We start from the raw sequence: 21423 nt of genomic DNA, 5'->3' as shown, positions 1-21423 counted from the left end.
CTCAATCAGATAGATCRATTGCCACGCGCACTACTAAACTGTGGGCTTTCCAAACACATTTGTACTGTTCAATAATTGGATGAAGTTCTGTAAACATAATGTATGTGAAAACGTTGTAGTAACATAACTGGTCCCCATAACATGCACCTCCCTTTTGATTTCGTGAGACTGGTAATTTTATTATTTGGATGAAACGCATCGGAGAGTTTATGTACACTGGATTGATAGATTGGCAGGCACACATATCTGTGAAGTTTGACTTTGAACATCGCCAGATGTAATCAAAGGCATGTGGTATTTCAAAATCTTTCCAACATGGCAGACGGTCCCCGCGACAGTGGATACTTTCTTAATGGTAACAATGTATTAAAAAACATTTGCTGAGAGAAACTTTCCCATGGTAATGTCAGTACAGGATGTTTTAGACTTCGACCAACCTGGACACACAATGGTGTATATTCCAGTACTTCAGATGATTCAAGAACGGTTTAAAAACACTGATATTCTAAGCAAGATCTCAGAACCAAATATTGAACCAAGTCACTCCACGTCCCACAAAGATGGATCAAATTTCCAAGAAAATGACTTATTCTCAACAGGGGAACTTAAACTGTCACTCCAGATGTATATGGATGATTCAGAAATTGCGAACCTACTTTGCATATCCAGAAAAATTCACAAACTATCAGCAGTATACTGGGTTCTTGCCAATCTACCCAGCAAATATTGACCAGCCTTACACACTACACAGCTTGCCGTACTGTGTAAAGTGACAGACCTCCAAAAGTATGGTTACACGGCTGTACTTGTACCATTATTAAATGACATTCGTTCTCTTGAACAGGATGGCATTTTCATTGAATCAACTGGTCAGAATGTCAAGGGAACCATCTTTTGTGTTTCGGCTGACAATTTTGCTGCCCATGGATTGGGGGGGTTTCTAGAGTCTTTCATGTTTGTAGATTCTGTATGGCCACCAACAAACAGTTTGAGTCTAATGAAGTCAGAGAAGGAGAGTTTAGCCTGAGAACTAAAGTCAACCATGACATTAATGTTCAAAATGTTGTGCAAAGTGATACTCTGAGTTGTCAGTTTGATGTGAAAGCGGATTGTGTCCTGCGTGAGTCACTGCAGTATTTCCACCCCATCACATATTTTCCACCAGATATACTTTTGGAAGGTATTGTGCCTGTTGAGCTGTCTCTTTGCCTTAAGGATCTAGCCCTTTAAAAAAAAAAATTCACCTAAAATGTCATACCCAAATCTTACTCCCTGTAGCTCAGGACCTGAAGCAAGGATATGCATATTCTTGATACCATTTGAAAGGAAACACAGTTTGTGAAATGTGAGAGACAGCTTGGGTTCAAACTGTAGAACCCAGTTCCTACATTTGAATAATAAATGGATTTTATCAAACAAAACCATACTATATTTTATCTCTGGGACCCTCAGGATGACAAATCAGAGCAAGATTACTGAATGTACAGTAAGTACATTTTTTATCTTCAGAGGTGAATATCAAACCAGTTTCCGTGATAAGTGTTTTGTTGTTGTGCACTCTCCTCAAATAATAGCATGGCATTTTTCACTGTAATAGCTACTGTAAATTGGACACTGCAGTTAGATTAACAATAATTTAAGCTTTCTGCCCATATAAGACATGTCTATGTCCCAGAAAGTTGGCTGTTTTACAATGCCATTCTAGTCACATTAGCGCACGTTAGCAAAAACCGTCCCGGTTTAGTGACACCAATCCCATAGAGGTTAACCATTTCCAACAGTGTAGCCAATGCTACAGCTGTATGGTCTCTGTGGCCTATAGAATTGTAGCCTTTCCAACGTGGGGACTCTGTCCCGGCATTCTCTGATTTGAATGTATATTTTGTAGGAAGTGGGATTTATTTTCTGTGGAAAAAGGGGCGGTTCTATGACGCCTAATGTGATGTCTGGGCTCATGGGAGTGTGTCCACTGATTTTGTTAATCTTTATATGAAAATCCATACTCTCATTTAGAAGGTTAACATCACAATACATCTTTTCACAAATAGATTCATGTTTAACCCCATACGTTTCACAATATTTAGATGTAAACCTGACAGCTGGGAAATGTACACTTTAAAAGATACAGTTATGTGTGTTTCCTGTCCTTCATGAGATCACCAAATGAAACACACTCGTCAAGACTGTCCCTTAAGTGTCCACGGACCATTCCCACATTCTCAAATGTATAAATATTGTTAAATTCTACCATTTTGGGGATTAGGAGTTTGGCCAAGTCTCTCTCACACATTTCAATCTCAATACCACAGGCCCAGAAGCAGAGTATTTACGACTGTCATAAACTGTGGAGAAAGAAAGAGAGAGGGGGGGTCTATGGTCCCCAGGTTACGTCACGACGTGCCCATTTGGCAATGTCTTATTTTTGATTGTCTTAGATCACCACGTACACCACATTTTTCTTCGCCTCACACAAGTCAACAAAGTCTGTTTTTGTAACATCCATTGCAAATGATGGTTCCTCAATATTCAAAAAATCTTTCCACCCCGACTACATTTAACATGCTTGTAGAAATGAGGTAAAACGGCTTTAAGTTTCCCTGCATTAAAGTCCCCGGCCACTAGGAGCGCCGCCTCTGGATGAGCGTTTTCCTGTTTGCTTATGGCCGTATACAGCTCATTGAGTGCGGTCCTAGTGCCAGCATCGGTTTGCGATGGTAAATAGACAGCTACAAAGAATATAGATGAAAACTCTCTTGGTAGATAGTGTGATCTACAGCTTAGCACCTCATGCGAGCAAAACCTTGAGACTTCCTTAGATATCGTGCACCAGCTGTTGTTTACAAATATACATAGACCTCCACCCCTTGTCTTACCAGAGGCTGCACTTTTATCCTGCTGATACAATGTGTAACCCGCCAGCTGTATGTTATTCATGTCGTCGTTCAGCCACGACTCGGTGAAACATTAGATATTACAATTTTTTATGTCCCGTTGGTAATATATACGTGCTTGTAGTTCATCTACTATATTATCCAGCAATTGGATAATCAATGCACCCCAATCTCCTTCCCGTGATATCTCCATATTTTCCTCTTGCAAATGACGGGGATGATGGCCTCGTCGGATATCTAGAGTAAATCCCTCTCGTCCGACTCATTAAAGAGAAATTATTTGTCCAATTCTAGGTGAGTAATCGCTGTTCTGATGTCCAGAAGCTCTTTTTGGTCATGAGACGGTAGCAGCAACATTATGCACAAAATAAGTTACAAACAATGCGAAAAAACAAACAAAATAGCACAGTTGGTTAAGAGTCCATAAAATGGCAGCCATCCCCTCCGGCGCCTTTACTGACTATTCTCTCTGTTCCCGCATGGCAAGCGGTCCCGGAGCGCCAAGTCTAGGACCAAAAGGCTTCTTAACAGCTTCCACCCCAAGCCATAAGACTGCTGAACAAATAATCAAATGGCCACCCGGACTATTTATATTGACCCCCCCCCCTTGTTTTTACACTGCTGCTGTTTATTATCTATGCATAGTCTCTTCACAAATAACCTAGACAAACCTGTACCCCAGCACATTGACTCTGTACTGGTACCCCCGGTATATAGCCTTGTTATTGTTATGTCATTTTCTTGTGTTACTTTTTTCCCCCCTCTTTAGTTTATTTAGTAAATATTTGCTTAACTCTATTTCTTGAACTGCATGGCTTGTTAAGGGCTTGTAAGTAAGCACTTCACAGTAAGGTCTACACCTGTGTTGATTTAATTTGATCGTTTGGTATATAGCTCTATCTACATTTTATCCTTTTTGTCTATTGTGAACTGCATTCTTGAACTCAGACTTGAACTTTCTTTGTAAATATATGTAGAAATAGTCAAATAAAGAAAATACCTTGACTGAGTAGGTGTGTCCAAACTTTTGACTGGTACTGTATGTGTGCTGTCTGGGAAACAGCCAAATTTGGTGCTGAATGTGTACATTTTAGCTTAAACTATCTATCAATTAATAATAAACAATTTAAATATACCTGTACATAAAGTGTTTGGCTATATGTCATGTTTCAACCTTTGAATTGGAATTCACTTTAGGGACCGAATTAAATGACCCCAAATCAGACAGGTTTCGTTAGAGACGCAAAACCAGTAGGTGGCACTCTCAGCTGTGAACCAGCTAACAGTGAAACATGCCTAGGGCTACTTTATGATAGCACACTTTTACTAGGTTTATCCCAAATTAACTTTCTGAGCAATAAACACACGTTCACTTATTAAATGGCATTGTGATTGGCATAATGCACACACAAGCAAAGTCTTGTGATTGTCTCGGAACGGGAGCGGGTATCCTTGACGATGCTGCCAAATTATTATCCCTTATTCCATTCAAAACAAATTCCATTCCCTCCCGAGAACGAGACACATTGTTTTCCCCAAGTAGTTGTTAAACAAAACATTCAGGTGTAGGCCTATGCTGGTGGACATACAAGACCAAAAAAACTAACGAAAACAACTGCGCCATGCTTCATTATATAAATCAGTAAAATATAGACTTTGAAAGCACGGTTCTAGAGCCGAAGACCATAGTAACTTCATAGTACAAGAACGCGTATTTCTACTGTTACTCCCATTCAAAGGGTCGTCACTAGTTACAACAGCCACAAAGTCATAAACCCCGCCTATTCCTACAATTTATCTTCTTAAAATGTCATTTTTAAATCTAACCTTAACCACACTGTTAACTTTAAATAAAGATACCATTTTTTTTTTTTATCATGAACTTTTACGATGTAGGCAATTTGATTTTGTGGCTTTTTTTAAGCGCAACTTCGTCACTCTAACGGACTGAAATAAACTCTGGCCAATCAGATTCTTACAACGAGCCTATTATGGCAAGGGGATAGGCTGACGCTGTTTATTGTGCCAAGGTAGGTCGTATCCCTTGTTTAAACTGTCCACGCATCGAATCGTCACGTGGGCAACTCCTTGAGCGCAAACTGTAATCGATAGGGATTGTAAAGTACTCCCACAAACACGGAGCCTTGTTTTGGTTTAGAGCTACTGGATTTATTAACAAAGTGGAGAAGAGAACTTTGCACCCACTTCACATTCATCGGCTTCGTATCACGTTGGACTCTAACATATTTTGAAAAGATAATTGAATGCACTGGTACATGTTTTATTTTTCTGGGTTGCACTTTTGCAAGCAGGGCTATCGACGGGACAAGCCTGCCTTGGTGGTTACCTAGCATGCGAAATGAGGTCATATGCTGACGGGGCTTGTTTTGAACTCCGGACTGAAGTGAGTTTTCCCTTATTTTTGTAGGCGACTTTTTGTCATCATAATGAAAGGACAAATTAATAAAGAGTATGTTATTTTACGTTCTTAGGGAGAAAATGTAGCATACTGCTTAGAAATTCCACTGCAGCACCAACAGTTTGACAGCACTGTTATTGGTTTAGCGCCGTTAGTTTAGCTAATTGAGACGTATGCCATAACAAATTCATAGTTAAGATCCACACTAACTCGTTTTCAATGGCTATATTAGGATCTAAATACCCTAATATTTTTTGCTTTTTTATTTCAGTAAGAACAGTTGTATTTTTAAATACAAGTAGTATTTAAAATTCCAAAATGGCTAGCCCAACCACAGAGCAGCAGGGTTGTTTTTCAGATGTAAGAAAGGTGGGTTATTTAAGGAAACCTAAAAGCATGCACAAGAGGTTTTTTGTCCTGCGGGCTGCTAGTGCTGCAGGACCCTCCAGGTTGGAGTACTACGAAAATGAAAAAAAATGGAGACACAAGTCCGGGGTGCCTAAAAGGTCAATCCTGCTGGAGAGCTGCTTCAACATAAATAAAAGGGCAGATTCCAAAAACAAATACCTGGTGGCTCTTTACACCAAGGATGAGTATTTCTCTATTGCAGCGGACAGCGAGCAGGAACAAGACAGGTGGCACCAAGCGCTAGTGGACCTACACAACAAAGGTAAAGTTCATGATGCTGCTGTTGGTGGCAGTGGGATGGCAGAGGAGAATTATGGAGAAGAAACCATGCCAGGACCTGCCTTTAAAGAAGTCTGGCAAGTTATTTTGAAACCAAAGGGCCTGGGACACACCAAAAATTTTATTGGGATTTACAGATTGTGCCTAACAAATAAAACCATCAGCTTTGTGAAATTGAACTCAGACGCAGCGGCGGTCGTGCTGCAATTAATGAATATAAGGAGATGCGGTCATTCAGAGAATTTCTTTTTCATTGAAGTGGGAAGATCCGCAGTCACAGGACCGGGGGAATTTTGGATGCAAGTGGACGACTCTGTTGTTGCTCAAAATATGCATGAAACCATCCTGGAGGCGATGAAAGCGATGAGTGAGGAATTTCGTCCCCGGAGCAAAAGCCATTCCTCGTCAAACTGCTCCAACCCAATCTCTGTGCCTTTGAGAAGGCATCACCACAACAACCTGCCACCTAGCCAAGTGGGACTGGGAAGGAGTTCCCGGACTGAGAGTGTGACGGCCACCTCGCCTGCTGGCCCGGGAAAGCACAGTCATTCATTCAGAGTGAGGGCCTCTAGTGATGGGGAAGGAACCATGTCCAGACCAGCCTCAGTGGATGGGAGCCCCTGTGAAGCCAGGACACAATCTCACAGACACAGAGGGGCCTCCCGCCTCCACCCTCCCCTCAACCACAGCAGGTCTATCCCCATGCCCTCTTCGCGCTGCTCCCCCTCAGCAATCAGCCCAGTTAGCCTGTCCTCCAGCAGTACGAGTGGGCACGGCTCCACTTCAGACTGTCTCTACCCCTGCCGCTCCAGTGCCTCCATATCTGGCTCTCCTATTGACGGGGGATTCATTTCTTCTGATGAGTATGGATCGAGCCCCTGTGACTTCAGGAGTTCCTTCCGCAGTGTCACACCTGACTCCTTGAGTCACACACCGCCCGCCAGGGAGGAAGAACTCAACAACTACATCTGCATGGCGAAGCCTGCAACTCTTCTGAGGGGCCACTGTGGCTGCAGCCCCCACCCCCACGGTACGCCATCCCACCTGGACGAGCCTGAGCTGGAGAAGTGCTTCAGGAAACGGACACACTCCTCGAGCACATCTCCCCTGACAGTGTGCCACCAGAAGACCCCCCCTCAGTCCTCCACAGTATCGCTGGAGGAGTACACAGTAATGCAGCCTGCATACTCGTCATGCAGCCGAGCATCCAGCTACAGGCACTCTGCCTTCATGCCCACACACTCATACCCAGAGGAGGGCATAGACATCCCCTTAGAGGGCAACAGGGTGAGCAAAAAAGATGATGGCTACATGCCCATGACCCCAGGTGTGGCACCTGCCACAGGTAAAAGTGCCGACTACATGCCCATGAGCCCCAAAAGTGTGTCGGTGCCACAGCGGATTAACTCTCACCAGCACCCCAAAATGGACTCCAATGGGTACATGATGATGTCACCCAGCGGGAGCTGCTCACCAGACACCACAAACTACGGTCAAATATGGACCAATGGGGTCAACCCTAAGCTTTCTGTCGAGAGCACGGAGGAGAAATTGTTGTCGCCCGGGGATTACATGAACATGTCACCGGCGAGCTGCTCCATGACTAGCACGCCGCCAGATTGCTACATCAACCTGGTAGAGGATCCACCTAAGTCCATGTACTCCTACTTTTCCTTGCCTCGCTCTTTTGAACACAGCCACAGGAAGCTGGACCAGAACCCCCTGCACCTTTCGCTCAGCTCTGGACGCCTGCCCTTCGGGGACTCTTTAGCCTCCTCCACGAGCAGCGACAGTCTAATGGGACAGGGCTACAGTAGTCAGCCCGTGGTCAAGCCCAAGAGAGCTGATGTGGACAGCAGGCTGGCCAGGCCCACGCGCCTCTCTCTGGAGGGCAACAAAGCCAGCACCCTGCCTCGCACCCATGAGTGCCCCTTCCCTGCAGATCCCAAGAGCCCCGGGGAGTATGTCAACATAGAGTTCAACGACAAGCCTTTCTCAGCCGGCTTGGCCACTCACTTCTCCCCTGTGTTCCCAGGGAGTGGCCCAGAGGGGCCAGCAGAGATTTCCTCAGACTACATGAACATGCACCTGGGTGCTCAGGGCAGGGGCATTCCCAGCTGGGCAGCCAAACCCCTAGCCTCCTGCACAGATGGCTATGCTATAGTGGCCCCTGTGGCTCCCTCTGTGATCCCCTGTGAGAACCTCTGTAGACGGGACTACAGCAGCACACAGACTGACTACTCTGACACACAGATGATTCTGAACGCTCCGATGTCGACCATTGATGTCACCCCCTTCTCTGTGTCCCCTCCAAGCCAGGACCTGTCTGTGCTGGGTGCGGGTCCCAGTGCCGTGCCCTTAGGACTAATGGGCCCTCTCTCTGGGCTGAGTGCTTTCACCAGGGTTAACTCCAGTTTAATCTGGAACCAGGGAGCTAAATTGATCCGCGCCGACCAGCAGGGCCGGCGCCGGCACAGCTCCGAGACCTTCTCCTCCACGGGAGTCCCGGTCAACGCCGCCTCGCCCTCCGTGGAGGGAGTGAAACGTCACAGCTCCGCCTCTTTCGAGAATGTATGGCTGAAGCCGGGAGAATCCCCATTATCTGCCAACGGGAGGAGAGAAAGCCCATCAGAGCCCAGCTCTAACGGACAGAACCAGAACAGGCTGAACTACATCGACCTGGACCTGGCTCAGGACCAGAACCTACCAGAGTGGAGTTCCCTCTGGGCCAGAGCCAGGGACACGCAAGGTGGTAGTGACCCAGAGGACCTGCGCGCCTATGCCAGCATTAGTTTTCAGAAAGCAGACGAGTCGAGGATGAACCCCGCTCAGAGAGAAGGTAAGACTGTCCGCTCCCCGTAGCATCTTTTCCTAACAATTCTGTTTTTGTTCATGTGTGTGTGAGTTGCATGTCTGTGGGTGGAGTCAGAGTTTGTGTGTTAGCCCTCGGAAATGTTGAGCTTATTTGTGCATATAAATACTTGTGGTATTCACGTTTCATCACTGTGCATACCACCATTCAGATTACTGTATGGATGAAACATGAAGTCCCAAGTTTATAAGCATGCACATTGAAAGCAGAGAACATACTGTAGTGTCAGTCCCAGACCTGGGTGATTCCCTTAAACTGGCCCACTCATGAGAGGTTTCTCAGGAGCCAGAATTAGTTTATTTTGCAATGTAATACATTACTACATGAGCTTGACTTTCTACTGAGCTACTCTACTGAGCTCCAATCAGTTTAGGACAGTTTCATATAGGTAAACTAAGTATTCATGATTTAACGTTTTTTTTGTCTTGGTTAAGTAGCCTAAAGTCTGAATTCTCCTTCCTCTTTCCATATAGCTCAAACTCTTTCCACTTTTTTTTGTTGTTAAAGCTATAGGCTACATTTTGAAGCTGATGGTTTACATTTTTACCTAATGCCATTAAGGAGTAGCTAAGTTTTGATGTTTAATTAAGTAACATGCAATTGGCTGGATCAAAGATCTTAATGTCTCACTTCTCATGTCTCACTCGAACATAATTCTCTCAGGATGACACAAATGGAATAGGAGATGGATGAGAGGTGTCTTTGTTCCCTCTGACTGGAGTGTATTCTCAGGGCACCAGTAAATATTTCTCTTTTTCCAGAAAAAAAGCTGTTCTTTCACAGATTGTCCAACTATAAATGTATTTTGTGAATTACATTAGCCTTTTCTCTTCTCTACCTTGTATGCCGACATGGGTTGTTGTTGGCCATTTCCATTTAAAAGTACCCATGAGCACCAACATGTGAAGTTCATAGGAGCACCTCCAATTTGGTGTCAAATGAAAGATGAGTTTAAAAAATAATTCAGGCACGTACATTTTTTTTCACAACCATTTTTCATCCTTAAATTAGGAATAAGCGAAGTCTTTGATTTCTGGTCAAACAGATGGAAAACGGGTCTTAGAAAACATCTACCAGAAAAATTCTTAAAAGGTATTAGAAATACCTCAACACACAATATTGTTGCAGTTAAGACCCCTGCCAACTAATATCAACACTTACTTTTCCTTTTGTCAAGTTATTTGCCTTCTGTAAGTTTCAGGAAATATTGCCGTTCTTTTACAAAACCCCCACATCTTTAAGATTGTTTCACATTTCTCTCCCTCATGAGGGAGGATAATGAAAGTTCACAGAAGTAAGTAAAGGTAAACCTACAAATGAGTTATTTTTTTTTCAATTATGATGATTTTGTTTATGATTTATTAAGTGATTCGAATGTGTCATTCATTACAAAATCGGTAACAGAAGGACTGCAATTTATTGGCTAAAATTCATAAACCACAGTTGGGTCACCTGCTACTGTCCTCCCTTCCACTGGCATACTGTTGAGTTCAGCTCATAATTGTGAAAACTCTGGACAACCCCTCCTGTCTCTCTGCCTATCTTTTCCCCTGTCTCCCTGTCGCTGTCTCTCTCTCTTTCGCTCTTCTCTCTCCAGTTAATGTCACCTTTTACTGACACCTACCCATGAGCCCCCTCTCTTTCCATTTACTGTAACCAGTGTCCTCAACCGACACCGTACGTCCATGGACATTGAAAAGTAGCTGACATTTAGACGTTTATGTTTCACAAGTTTGGACAGCAAACTGAGGCACCCTTGGAGAGTGAGGTCACAGCCAGGGGATCATCCATTATTGACGGCGACCCTGGAGCAATTGGGGTTAATTGCCTTGCTCAAAGGCAGAACGACAGATTTGTACATTTTCGTCTCTGGGATTCGATACAGCAACATTTCAGTTGCTGGCCCATCGATCCTATCCACCAGGCTCCCTGCTGCCCCGGTACTGTGCTGTGCTCTACTGAGTCCAAACTTGTGAAACATAGACATCTATGATTAATTCAGATTTGGTCTGTCCGTACCAAACAAATTTGGTCTTGTTTGGGGGGGAACCTCATTAGAATAATAGCCAATGTGTAGAATAATTCCCAAACACACAAACGTGGATATTGCATTTTTCTACCTTTTTTGTGTACCTGTTCAGGATACATCACAATGAATACATGACATCCATAATTATGCATTTCTGTATAATACAGAACAGGGACCCGTGATGTCATTCCGTTATTGTCAGGTGTTAATCCATTTCACTTACTGTAGTTCAATAATTCAAATAGATTTTTTCAAACTCAAGGTGTCACATCATAGCTGACACCCCATTATTTCTTCAGACATCTTTGAATCTTAATTTAGACTACATATTTAAGATGTTAAAATATATACTTTTTTACCGTCATTGTTACGTAATCTGCACTGTCCAAGTATACTGAACAAAAATACTCGCAACATGCAACAATTTCAAATATTATACCACTAAGCTACAGTTCATATAAGGAAATCAGTGAATTGAAATAAATTCATTAGGCAGTAATCTATGGATTTCGCATGACTGGGAATACAGATATGCATCTGTGGTAACAGATTAGAATAACAGTCAGTATCTGGCGTGTGACCACGTTTCCTCAGGCAACACGACACATCTCCTTTGAATGGAGTTGATCAGGCTGTTGATTGTGGAATGTTGTCCCACTCCTCTTCAATGGCTGTGCGAAGTTGCTGGATATTGGCTGGAACTGAAACACCATGTAGTACACGTCGGTACAGAGCATCCTAAACATGCTCAATGGGTGACATGTCTAGTGAGTATGCAGGCCATGGAAGAACTAGGGCCGTGCATTATCATGCTGAAACATGAGGTGATGGTGGTGGATGAATGGCACGACAATGGGCCTCAGGATCTTGTCACGGTATCTCTGTGCATTCAAATTGCCATCGATAAAATGTAATTCTGTTCGTTGTCCATAGCTTATGCCTGCCCATACCATAACCTCACCACCACCATGGGGCACTCTGTTCACAACATTGACATCAGCAAACTGCTCGCCCACACATCTGCGTTTGTGAGGCCGTTTGGACCTACGGTCAAATTTTCTAAAATGACGGAGGCGGCTTATGGTAGAGAAATGAACATTACATTATATGGAAACAGCTCAGGTGAACATTCCTGCAGCCAGCATGCCAATTGCACGCTCCCTCAACTTGAGACATCTGCAGCATTGTGTTGTGACAAAATTGCACATTGTCGAGTGACCTTTTATTGTCCCCAGCACAAGGTGCACCTGTGTAATCATCATGCTGTTTAATCAGCTTCTTTAATTGCCACTCCTGTCAGGTGGATGTATTATCTTGGCAAAGGAGAAATGCTCACTAACAGATGTAAACAAATGTGTGCACAGAATTTGAGAGAAATTTCTGGGATCTTTTTATTTCAGCTCATGAAACATGGGACCAACACTTTACATGATGTGTTTTATTTTTGTTCAATGTAAATGTGTTTTTGTCAAATGTTCTGTGGACATTGTTGAAAGTAGTCCCTGTGCAATCAATGGTTTTAGTTTGGCATTTGTAAGGTGAAAAACCTTGAGTCTGAGTCATTCTGTTACCATGGAATTGCCCTGTTTTGTGTGTGTGTGCCAGTGCATTCAAAGTATTCAGACTCCTTTTAGTTTTTCCACATTTTGTTACATTCTATTCTAAAATGGTTTTAAAAAATAAATAAAAAATCCTCGTCAATATTCACACACTATCCCATAATGACAAAGCAAAAACTGTTTTTCAGAAATGTTTGCGCCTAAAAAAATAAAATAAATGGAAATGTGACATTCACATAAGTATTCAGGCCCTTTATTCAGTACTTTGTTGAATCACCTTTGGCAGCGATTACAACCTTGAGTCTTCTTGGGTATGATGCTACAAGCTTGGCACACCTGTATTTGGGGAGTTTCTTCCATTCTTCTCTGCAGATCCTCTCAAGCTCTGTCAGGTTGGATGGGAGTGTCGCTGCACAGCTATTTTCAGCTCTTTCCAGAGATGTTCGGGTTCCAGTCCAGATTCTACCTGGGCCACTCAAGGACATTCAGAGACTTGTCCTGAAGCCACTCTTGCGTCGTCTTGGCTGTGTGCTTAGGGTCGTTGTCCTGTTGGAAAGTGATCCTTCGCCCCAGTCTGAGGTCCTGAGTGCTCTGGAGCAGGTTTTCATCAATGATCTCTCTGCACTTTTCTCCATTCATCTTTGCCACAATCCTGACTTGTCTCCCAGTCGCTGTCGCTGAACAAATCCCCACAGCATGATGCTGCCACCGCTATGCTTCACCATAGGGATGGTGTTGGCCAGGTGATGAGTGGTGCCAGGTTTACTCCAGACGTGACGCTTGGCATTCAGACCAAAGAGTTTAATCTTGGTTTCATCAGACCAGATAATCTTGTTTCTCATGGTCTAAGAGTCCTTTAGGTGCCTTTTGGCAAACTCCAAGTGGGCTGTCATGTACCTTTTTTAACTGAGGAGTGGCTTCTGTCTGGCCCCTCTACCATAAAGGCCTTATTGGTGGAGTGCTGCAGAGATGGTTTTCATTCTGAAAGGTTCTCCCATCTCCACAGAGGACCTCTAGTGCTCTATCAGAGTGACCAACAGGTTCTGGACCAAGCCCTTCTTCCTCGATTGCTCAGTTTGGACGGGCGGCCAGCTCTGGGAAGAGTCCTGGTGGTTCCAAACTTCTTCCATTTAAGAATGATGGAGGCCACTGTTCATGGGGACCTTCAATGCTGCAGACATGTTTTTGGTACCCTTCCCCAGATCTGTGCCTCGACACAATTTTGTCTCGGAGCTCTACGGACAATTCCTTTGACCTCATGGCTTGGTTTTTACTGACATGCACTGTCAACGAGAGAACCAATGGAAACAAGATGCCCTTGAGCTCAATTTTGAGTCTCATAGCAAAGGGTCTGAATACTTATGTAAATAAGATATTAGTGTTTTATTTTACACAAAATATGTCACTCTGCCCCTGAATAAGGCAGTTAACCTACCGTTCCTAGGCCGTCATTGAAATTTAGAATATGTTCTTAACTGACTTTCCTAGTTAAATTAAAGTGTAAATAAAAATATCTGCAAATTGGTGTCCAAAAATACCGATTGTTATAACTTGAAATCGGCCCTAATTAATCGGCCATTCCGACTAATCGGTCGACCTCTAGTAGAAAGTGTCTTTAATATGTAAAATATGAAAACAATGTCTTGTGTATATACTAAAGGTCGACCGATTTATTGATCAATTCAAAGATGGCGTAGCAGTGCAGACGTTGTTTATCGTTCTCCCGTGTAAATCTTGTATTTTTTGTATATATTTCAATCTTTTTTTCCATTTAAAAAAATTAAATATACCTTCCGGCAACTCGCCTCACCCAATGTGATACGGATCTGCTATTTTTAGACCTTTTAGCCAGAACCTCCATCAGAAGCTAACCAGCTAATTAGCTACTAACTATTTAGTCAATGTTAGCCACTGCTAGCGGCCTTTAGCTTTAGCATAGACACCAGCCCCTTTTAGCCTGGATAATACTTGCCAGTCTGCATATCGGACTGTTTTTCTCCACTACAACACCGTAAGCCCTGGACCATTACTCCAGATCATCGCAGCTAGCTAGCTGCCACCGAGTGGCCCAGCCCCGAAGCTAGCCTTGAGCCAGGCCCATCTCCCGGCCTGCTCAGTGGACCCTATGATCACTCGGCTACACAGCTGATGCCTCCCGGACTCTTCACTAACACGACTAGAATCCACTACACCACCAGATTCCTGCCGTAAGCTCTGGACCTTTGCATCGGATCATGGCTGCTAGCTAGCTGCTACCAAGTGGCTATAGTGGCTAACGCCCTTGTACCGAAGCTAGCACCAGTTAGACGCAAGCCAGGCGCATCTCCCGGGTAGGAAACTAAATTACTCCAGCTACAATACCTCTTTTGCCAACTTGCCTGGACCCTTTGTCGACACGGAGCCTGCCGACACAACTGGCCTGCCGACATAATTCCATCTGTTGTGCCCTCAACCGGCCTTTGCCTGACTTTGGAGCAGACTCTTCTACTAGCCCCAGCCTGCTAACTTCTTTTGATCGCCGTGTCTCCCGCTTGCTAGCGTAGTAACGACTAACTAGCGGCTTCCCTGTTTCATCTATTGCTGTTCACTGGACCCTATGATCACTTGGCTACATAGCTGATGCCTGCTGGACTGTTCATTAATCACGGTACTCCATTTTGTTTATCTGTCGGCCCCAGCCTCGAACTCAGGCCCTGTCATTTTACCTGTTCTCTTAGCTGATTAGCTGTTGTCTTACCCGTTGTTGTCTTTGCTAACTCTCCCAATCATCACCTGTGATTGCTTTATGCCTCGCTTTATGTCTCTCTCTATTGTCAATATGCCTTGTATACTGTTGTTTGGGATAAGTATCCTTGTTTTAGTTCACTGCGGAGCCCCTAGTCCATCTCAACATGCCTCAGATACATCTTTTGTCCCACCTCCCACACATGCGGTGACCTCACCCAGCATTACTAGTGCGTCCAGAGATGCAACCTCTCTTATCGTCACTCAATGCCTAGGTTTTCTCCATTGTACCCACACCCTACCATACCCCTGTCTGGACATTTAATCCCTGAATCTATCCTACCACGGCCAGAAATCTGCTCCTTTTATTCTGTCCCCAACGCACTAGACGACCAGTTTTGCTAGCCTTTAGCCGTACCCTCATCCTACTCCTCCTCTGTTCTTCGGGTGATGTGGAGGTTAACCCAGGTCCTGCCTGTCCCCAGGCGCTCTCATTTGTTGACTTGTGTAACCGTAAAAGCCTTGGTTTCATTGCATGTTAATATCAGAAGCCTCCTCCCGAAGTTTGTTTTACTCACTGCTTTAGCACTCTCCGCCAACCCTGATGTCCTTGCCGTGTCTGAATCCTGGCTTAGGAAGGCCACCAAAAATGCGGATATTTCCATCCCCAAATGCAAATTTTTCCATCAAGATAGAACTTCCAAAGGGGGAGGAGTTGCAATCTACTGCAGAGAGAGCCTGCAAAGTTCTGTCATACTTTCCAGGTCTATGTCCAAACAGTTCGAGCTTCTAATTTTAAAAATGAGTCTCTCCAGAAATACATATATCACGCCTGTTATAGACCCCCCCTCAGCTCCCAACTGTGCGCTGGACACCATATGTGAATTGATTGCCCCCCAATCTATCTTCAGAGTTCGTTCTGTTAGGTGACCTGAACTGGGATATGCTTAACACCCCGGCAGTCCTACAATCTAAGCTAGATGCCCTCAATCTCACACAAATTATCAAGGAACCCACCAGGTGCAACCCTAAATCCGTAAACATGGTTACCTTAAATAGATATTACCCTGACCAACTTGCCCTCCAAATACACCTCTGCTGTTTTCAATCAGGATCTCAATCAGGATCTCAATCAGGATCTCAATCAGGATCTCAGTGATCACTGCCTCATTGCCTGCATCCGCTATGGGTCTGAGGTCAAACGACCACCCCTCATCACTGTCAAACACTCCCTAAAACACTTCTGCGAGCAGGCCTTTCTAATCGTCCTGGCCCAGGTATCCTGGAAGGATATTGACCTCATTCCGTCAGTAGAGGATGCCCGTCAGTAAAGTAATTTCCTCACCATTTTAAATAAGCATGCCCCTTTAAAAAAGCTTAAAACTAAGAACAGATATAGCCCTTGGTTCACTCCAGACCTGACAGCCTTTGACCAGCACAAAAACATCCTGTGGCGGACTGCACTAGCATCGAATATTCCCCGCGATATGTCACTTTTCAGGAAAGTCAGGAACCGATACACACAGTCAGTAAGGAAAGCAAAGGCTAGCTTTTTCAAATGAAAATTTGCATCCTGTAGCACAAACTCCAAAAAGTTCTGGGACACTGTAAAGTCCATGGAGAATAAGAGCACCTCCCAGCTGCCCACTGCACTGAGGTTAGGAAACACTGTTACCACCGATAAATCCACGATAATTAAGATATTCTGTAAGCATTTCTCTACGGCTGGCCATGCTATCCTCCTGGCTATCCCGGCCAACAGCTCTGAACCCTCCGCAGCTACTTGCCCAAGCCTCCCCAGCTTCTCCTTCACCCAAATCCAGATCGCAGATGTTCTGAAAGAGCTGCAAAAGCTGGACATGTACAAATCAGCCGGGCTAGACAATCTGGAACCTGTCTTTCTAAATTTATCCGCCACCTTTTTTGCAACACCTATCACCAGTATGTTCGAACTTCTCTTTCATATCGTCCGAGATCCCTAAAGATTGGAAAGCTGCTGCGGTCATCCCCCTCTTCAAAGGGGGTGACACTCTACACCCAAACTGTTATAGACCTATATCCATCCTGCCCTGCCTTTCTAAAATCTTCAAAAGCCAAGTTAACAAACAGATCACTGACCATTTCGAATCCCACCGTACCCTCGGCTGTGCAATCCGGTTTCCGAGCTGGTCACGGGTGCACCTCAACCACGCCTCACCGTATTCTTATCGGCAGACTTAACAGCCTTGGTTTCTCAAATGACTGCCTCGCCTGGTTCACCAACTACTTCTCAGACAGAGTTCAGTGTGTCAAATAGGAGGGCCTGTTGTCCGGACCTCTGGCAGTCTCTATGGGGGTACCACAGGGTTCACTTCTCGGGCTGACTCTTTTCTCTGTTTATATCAATGATGTCGCTCTTGCTTCGGGTGATTCCCTGATCCACCTTTATGCAGACGAAACCATTCTGTATACTTCTGGCCCTTCTTTGGACACTGTGTTAACAAACCTCCAAACGAGCTTCAATGCCATACAACACTCCTTCCGTGGCATCCAACTGCTCTTAAACACTAGTAAAACTAAATGCATGCTTTTCAACTGATTGCTGCCCGCACCCGCCCGCCTGACTAGCATCACTACTCTGGACGGTTCTGACTTAGAATATGTGGACAACTATAAGTACCGAGGTGTCTTGTTAGACTAAGCTCTCCTTCCAGCCTCATATTAAACATCTCCAATCCAAAATTAAATCTAGAATCGGCTTCCTATTTCGTAACAAAGCCTCCTTCACTCACGCCTCCAAAGCACCCTCGTAAAACTGACTATCCTACCGATCCTCGACTTTGGCGAAGTCATTTACAAAATAGCCTCCAACACTCTACTCAGCAAACTGGATGCAGTCTATCACAGTGCCATCCGTATACCACCCACCACTGCGACCTGTATGCTCTTGTCGACTGGCCCTCGCTACATATTTGTCACCAGACCCACTGGCTCCAGGTCATCTATAAGCTCACTGGTCACCATAACACCCACCCGTAGCACGCTCTCCAGCAGGTATTTCTCACTGGTCATCCCCAAAGCTGCCTTTCCTTCCAGTTCTCTGCTGCCAATGACTGGAACAAATTGCAGAAATTGCTGTAGTTGGAGACATATCTCCCCCGCTAACTTTAATCATCAGCTATCTGAGCAGCTTATCGATCGCTGCAGCTGTACACAGCCCATCTGTAAATAGCCCATCCAATCTACCTACCTCATCCCCATATTGTTTTTATTTACTTTTTTGCTCTTTTGCACACCAGTATTTCTACTTGCACATCATCTGCACATCTATCACTCCAGTGCTAAATTGTAAGTACTTCGCTACTATGGCCTATTTATTGCCTTGCCTCCTCACGCCATTTGCACACATTGTATATAGACTTTTTCTATTGTGTTATTGACTGTACGTTTGTTTATTGCATTTGTAACTCTGTTTGTCGCACTGCTTTTCTTTATCTTGGTCGCAGTTGTACATGAGAACTTGTTCTCAACTGGCCTACCTGGTTAAATAAAGGTGAAATAAAAAAATAACATTGGATGACCAAAAAAAGCCAATACCGATTAATCTGCCGATTTATTTAAATGACAATTACAACAATACTGAATTAACTATTATTTTAACTAAATATTATACATAAAATCTATTTAGTCTCAAATAAATAATTAAACATGTTCAATTTGGTTTAAATAATGTGAAAACACAGTGTTGGAGAAGAAAGTTAAAGTGCAATATGTGCCATGTAAAAAAAAAAAAAAAATGGATAATGTTTGTTTCTTGTTCTGGTTCAATATTCACAGTTAAGAAATTTCAGGTTGTAGTTATTATAGGCATTATGACGCGTCGACTATTTCTCTCTATACCATTTGTATTTCATGTACCTTTGCCTATTGCATGTTCTTATAGGCACTTTAGTATTGCCAGGCTAATCTCAGGAGTTGATAGGCTTGAAGTCATAAACAGCGCTTTGCATTAAAGCATTGCTAAGAGCTGCTGGCAAAACGCAGTAAAGTGCTGTTTGAATGAATAATTACGAGCCTGCTGCTGCCTACCACCGCTCAGACTGCTGTATCAAATGAGAGATTTATTTATAATATAATTAACACAAATACGAACCTTTGGTCATTAATATGGTCAAATCTGGAAACTATCATTTTGAAAACAAAACCTTTATTCTTTCAGTGAAATACGGAACCGTTCTGTATTTTATCGAACGGGTGGCAACCCCAAGTCTAAATATTGATTCTGGATTGCACAACCTTCAATGTTGTCATAATTATGTAAAATTCGGGCAAATTAATTACGGTCTTCACACAGTTCACAACGAGCCAGGCGGCCCAAACTTTTGCATATACCCTGACTGTTTGCACTGAACGCAAGACAAGTGACACAATTTCCCTAGTTAATATTGCCTGCTAACATGAATTTATTTGAACTAAATATGCAGGTTAAAAAATATATACTTGTGTATTGATTTTAAGAAAGGCATTGATGTTTATGGTTAGGTACATTTGTGAAATGATTGTGCTTTTTTTGCGAATGCGCTTTTGTTAAATCAACACCATTTGGGGAAGTAGGCTGTGATTCGATGATAAATTAACAGGCACCGCATTGATTATATGCAACGCAGGACAAGCTAGTTAACATAGTGATAGTAATGTCATCAACCATGTCTAGTTAGCTAGTGATTATGTGAAGATTGGTTGTTTTTATAATAAGTTTAATGGAACTTACCTTGGCTCCTTGCAGCCACAAGGTCCTTTTGACGCTGCACTCGCGTAACAGGTGGTCAGCCTGCCGCGCAGTTTCCTCATGGATTGCAATGTAATCGGCCATAATTGGCATCCAAAAAGGCCGATTACCAAATTATGAAAACTTGAAATCGGCACTAATTAATCGGCCGACCTCTAGTATATACTCGTGAAATGGAGGTCCTGTGTGTGTTAGTGAGCATGCAGGAACAAGCTGCATCTTGTGTGTATGTATTCTTTGGCTAATCTTGTTTACTTTCTCACACTTCAATTCATTATTTCACACTTTTATTTAAGCAAAAGCCCCTTAAATGTTTTATTACTAGCATAGATTTTCGAATAAAACCATTACACACTTTTTTGGGGTTGTGCATGCACAATTGGAAAAATTGTCTGTACTAGACACTACAACACATGCATCCATGCGTCCTTACATTGAGAGAAAAAAAACGTGTGTCTGATTCAACGGTGGTAGCCTGAGGTCTGGTATAGCATAGTGGAACTGGGGAAAATCCCACCCACCCCCACAGTGCTCTTCTCTCCTGCCTGCGTGACCGATAACGATGCTGGTCGCTGTGACGTACCTGTCTGTCACGTGCCGCCCTTTTAGCGTGTCACATGGGATTAGCAGGCCATGGGCTTGGGTGCAAGGGATCACAGGGCGCAGAGCTGGAGCAGGGAAAAAGGCTTTAGTTTAATGTGTGTTAGGGTTGGGCGATGTCCACCTTTGTCCCATCATGATTTTGTACCCCTATTGGTTATGTTTATGTACCCCCAATGTATGTTTATATTTTTTTTATATACAAAAGTAGAAAAAGACACTAGCGTGGAGTGATTGACACAGTCAACGAGCCTCATTGGCTGTGTGTCGTGTGATGGGTGAATCATCATAGGCTGCAGGAGCTAGCATCTCTGCTGTCCTCAGAATTGATCATTATAAACTTATTCACATTTTTGCTTATCCTCTCTTATTAGGCCTAAGATACTGTGCGTTGAAGGTAGGTTGCACATTGCTAGAATAATATTGAAATAGGCATAGGCCAACGGTTTCCTCAGCTGTAACCCAAGTTTTCTTTAGACTTCTCAGTCGACTTTTCCATCTTGGTAGTGTTAACTCGATTGCATGTCTTGTGGCCTGAAATATAATTTGTCATTCAAAATAAAGTTGTGATGTGAGAATAGCATAGATTACGACTTACGTAATTGACCCCATTTTAAAAGCAGCAACATTAGGACATTAAACACTATAATTTTTTGGGTGGGGTACACTGTTAATTTGTCTTAATGCTTTTATGATATTTCATTTAGTAGGTTTACTAAGGATTAGTAGGATTAGGCTTTCCGCATTTTGGTTCATAACTGTTCATAGGCGGGGGAAAAAAGTTATTAACCAAAAGGCTAAAAGCCTAATCCTTCTAAATTAAATAATATCATAAATGCATTAAGACAAATTAACAGTATCTCCCAAACATTTT

General features: G+C 43.5%; 1 protein-coding gene across 4 annotated transcripts in view; it reads left to right on the top strand.

Moving 5' to 3' along the window:
- Positions 1-4940: 4940 nt before the first annotated feature.
- The window catches only part of irs1 (insulin receptor substrate 1), a 56605-nt gene continuing 40122 nt past the window's right edge, over positions 4941-21423 (top strand). For all 4 annotated transcript variants that reach the window (XR_011475321.1, XM_023982754.1, XM_023982753.1 and 1 more), the window contains exon 1: positions 4941-8836. Coding sequence is in view for 3 of the 4 variants with exons in the window: in XM_023982754.1 (XP_023838522.1) it covers positions 5629-8836 (3208 nt within the window). In the remaining variant the exon portion in view is untranslated. The remainder of the gene's footprint in view (positions 8837-21423) is intronic.

The sequence above is a fragment of the Salvelinus sp. IW2-2015 genome, linkage group LG4p, assembly GCF_002910315.2.
Source record: "Salvelinus sp. IW2-2015 linkage group LG4p, ASM291031v2, whole genome shotgun sequence".
NCBI lineage: Eukaryota > Metazoa > Chordata > Actinopteri > Salmoniformes > Salmonidae > Salvelinus > Salvelinus sp. IW2-2015.
The sequence above is the reverse complement of the archived record's forward strand: the minus strand, read 5'-3'. Positions and strand labels throughout refer to the sequence as shown.